The sequence below is a fragment of the Geospiza fortis genome, unplaced genomic scaffold, assembly GCF_000277835.1.
Source record: "Geospiza fortis unplaced genomic scaffold, GeoFor_1.0 scaffold4819, whole genome shotgun sequence".
NCBI lineage: Eukaryota > Metazoa > Chordata > Aves > Passeriformes > Thraupidae > Geospiza > Geospiza fortis.
In genome coordinates this window covers 14,823-15,606 of record NW_005055199.1, presented here as the reverse complement: position 1 = coordinate 15,606, position 784 = coordinate 14,823, and the positions used below count along the sequence as shown (strand labels likewise).

Sequence of the window (784 nt, the reverse complement as noted above, 5' to 3'; positions counted from 1 at the left end):
TTCCTGAATTTTGGGATCCCCCCCTAATTCCACCTGAATTTTGGGATTTGCACCCCAATTTTAGGACGCCCTCCCCAAATCTGTTATTCACCCCCCGTTTCAGGCAGATTTGGGGTTCCCTGTCCCCAGTTCATGGCCCCCTCCCCAAATCAGTTATTCACCCCCCGTTTCAGGCAGATTTGGGGTTCCCTGTCCCCAGTTCATGGCCCCCTCCCCAAATCAGTTATTCACCCCCCGTTTCAGGCAGATTTGGGGTTCCCTGTCCCCAGTTCATGGCCCCCTCCCCAAATCAGTTATTCACCCCCCGTTTCAGGCAGATTTGGGGTTCCCTGTCCCCAGTTCATGGCCCCCTCCCCAGTTTGGGATTCACCCCCATTTCGGGCAGATCTGGGCTCCCTAACCCTTTGTCCCCCTCCCCAATTTGGGATTCACCCCCAGTTTCAGACTGGTTTTGGGGTTCCCTGTCCCCAGTTCATGGCCCCCTCCCCAATTTGGGATTCACCCCCATTTCGGGCAGATCTGGGCTCCCTAACCCTTTGGGATTCACCCCCATTTCGGGCAGATCTGGGCTCCCTAACCCTTTGCCCCCTCCCCAGTTCCATTACTCACCGCAGGTTCAGGGGGATTTGGGGGTTCCCCGTCCCTGACCCGTTGCCCCCTCCCCAATTTCCGTGCGCAGAGCTGGAGGTGGGCAAGGCGCAGGAGTTCACGGTCAAGGCCAAGGGCGCGGGGGGCCAGGGCAAGGTGGGCGCCCGCATCCTGGGCCCGGCGCGGAAGGCGCTGC

At 59.8% G+C, this 784-nt stretch overlaps 1 protein-coding gene across 1 annotated transcript in view; it reads left to right on the top strand.

The window, feature by feature from the left end:
• Positions 1-784, top strand: part of LOC102043771 (filamin-A-like) — a gene marked incomplete at its 5' end in the record, with an annotated part of 15,387 nt that overhangs the window by 2,279 nt on the left and 12,324 nt on the right. The window contains one exon of the mRNA XM_031065755.1: positions 682-777. Coding sequence (XP_030921615.1) covers positions 682-777 — 96 coding nt within the window. The remainder of the gene's footprint in view (positions 1-681; positions 778-784) is intronic.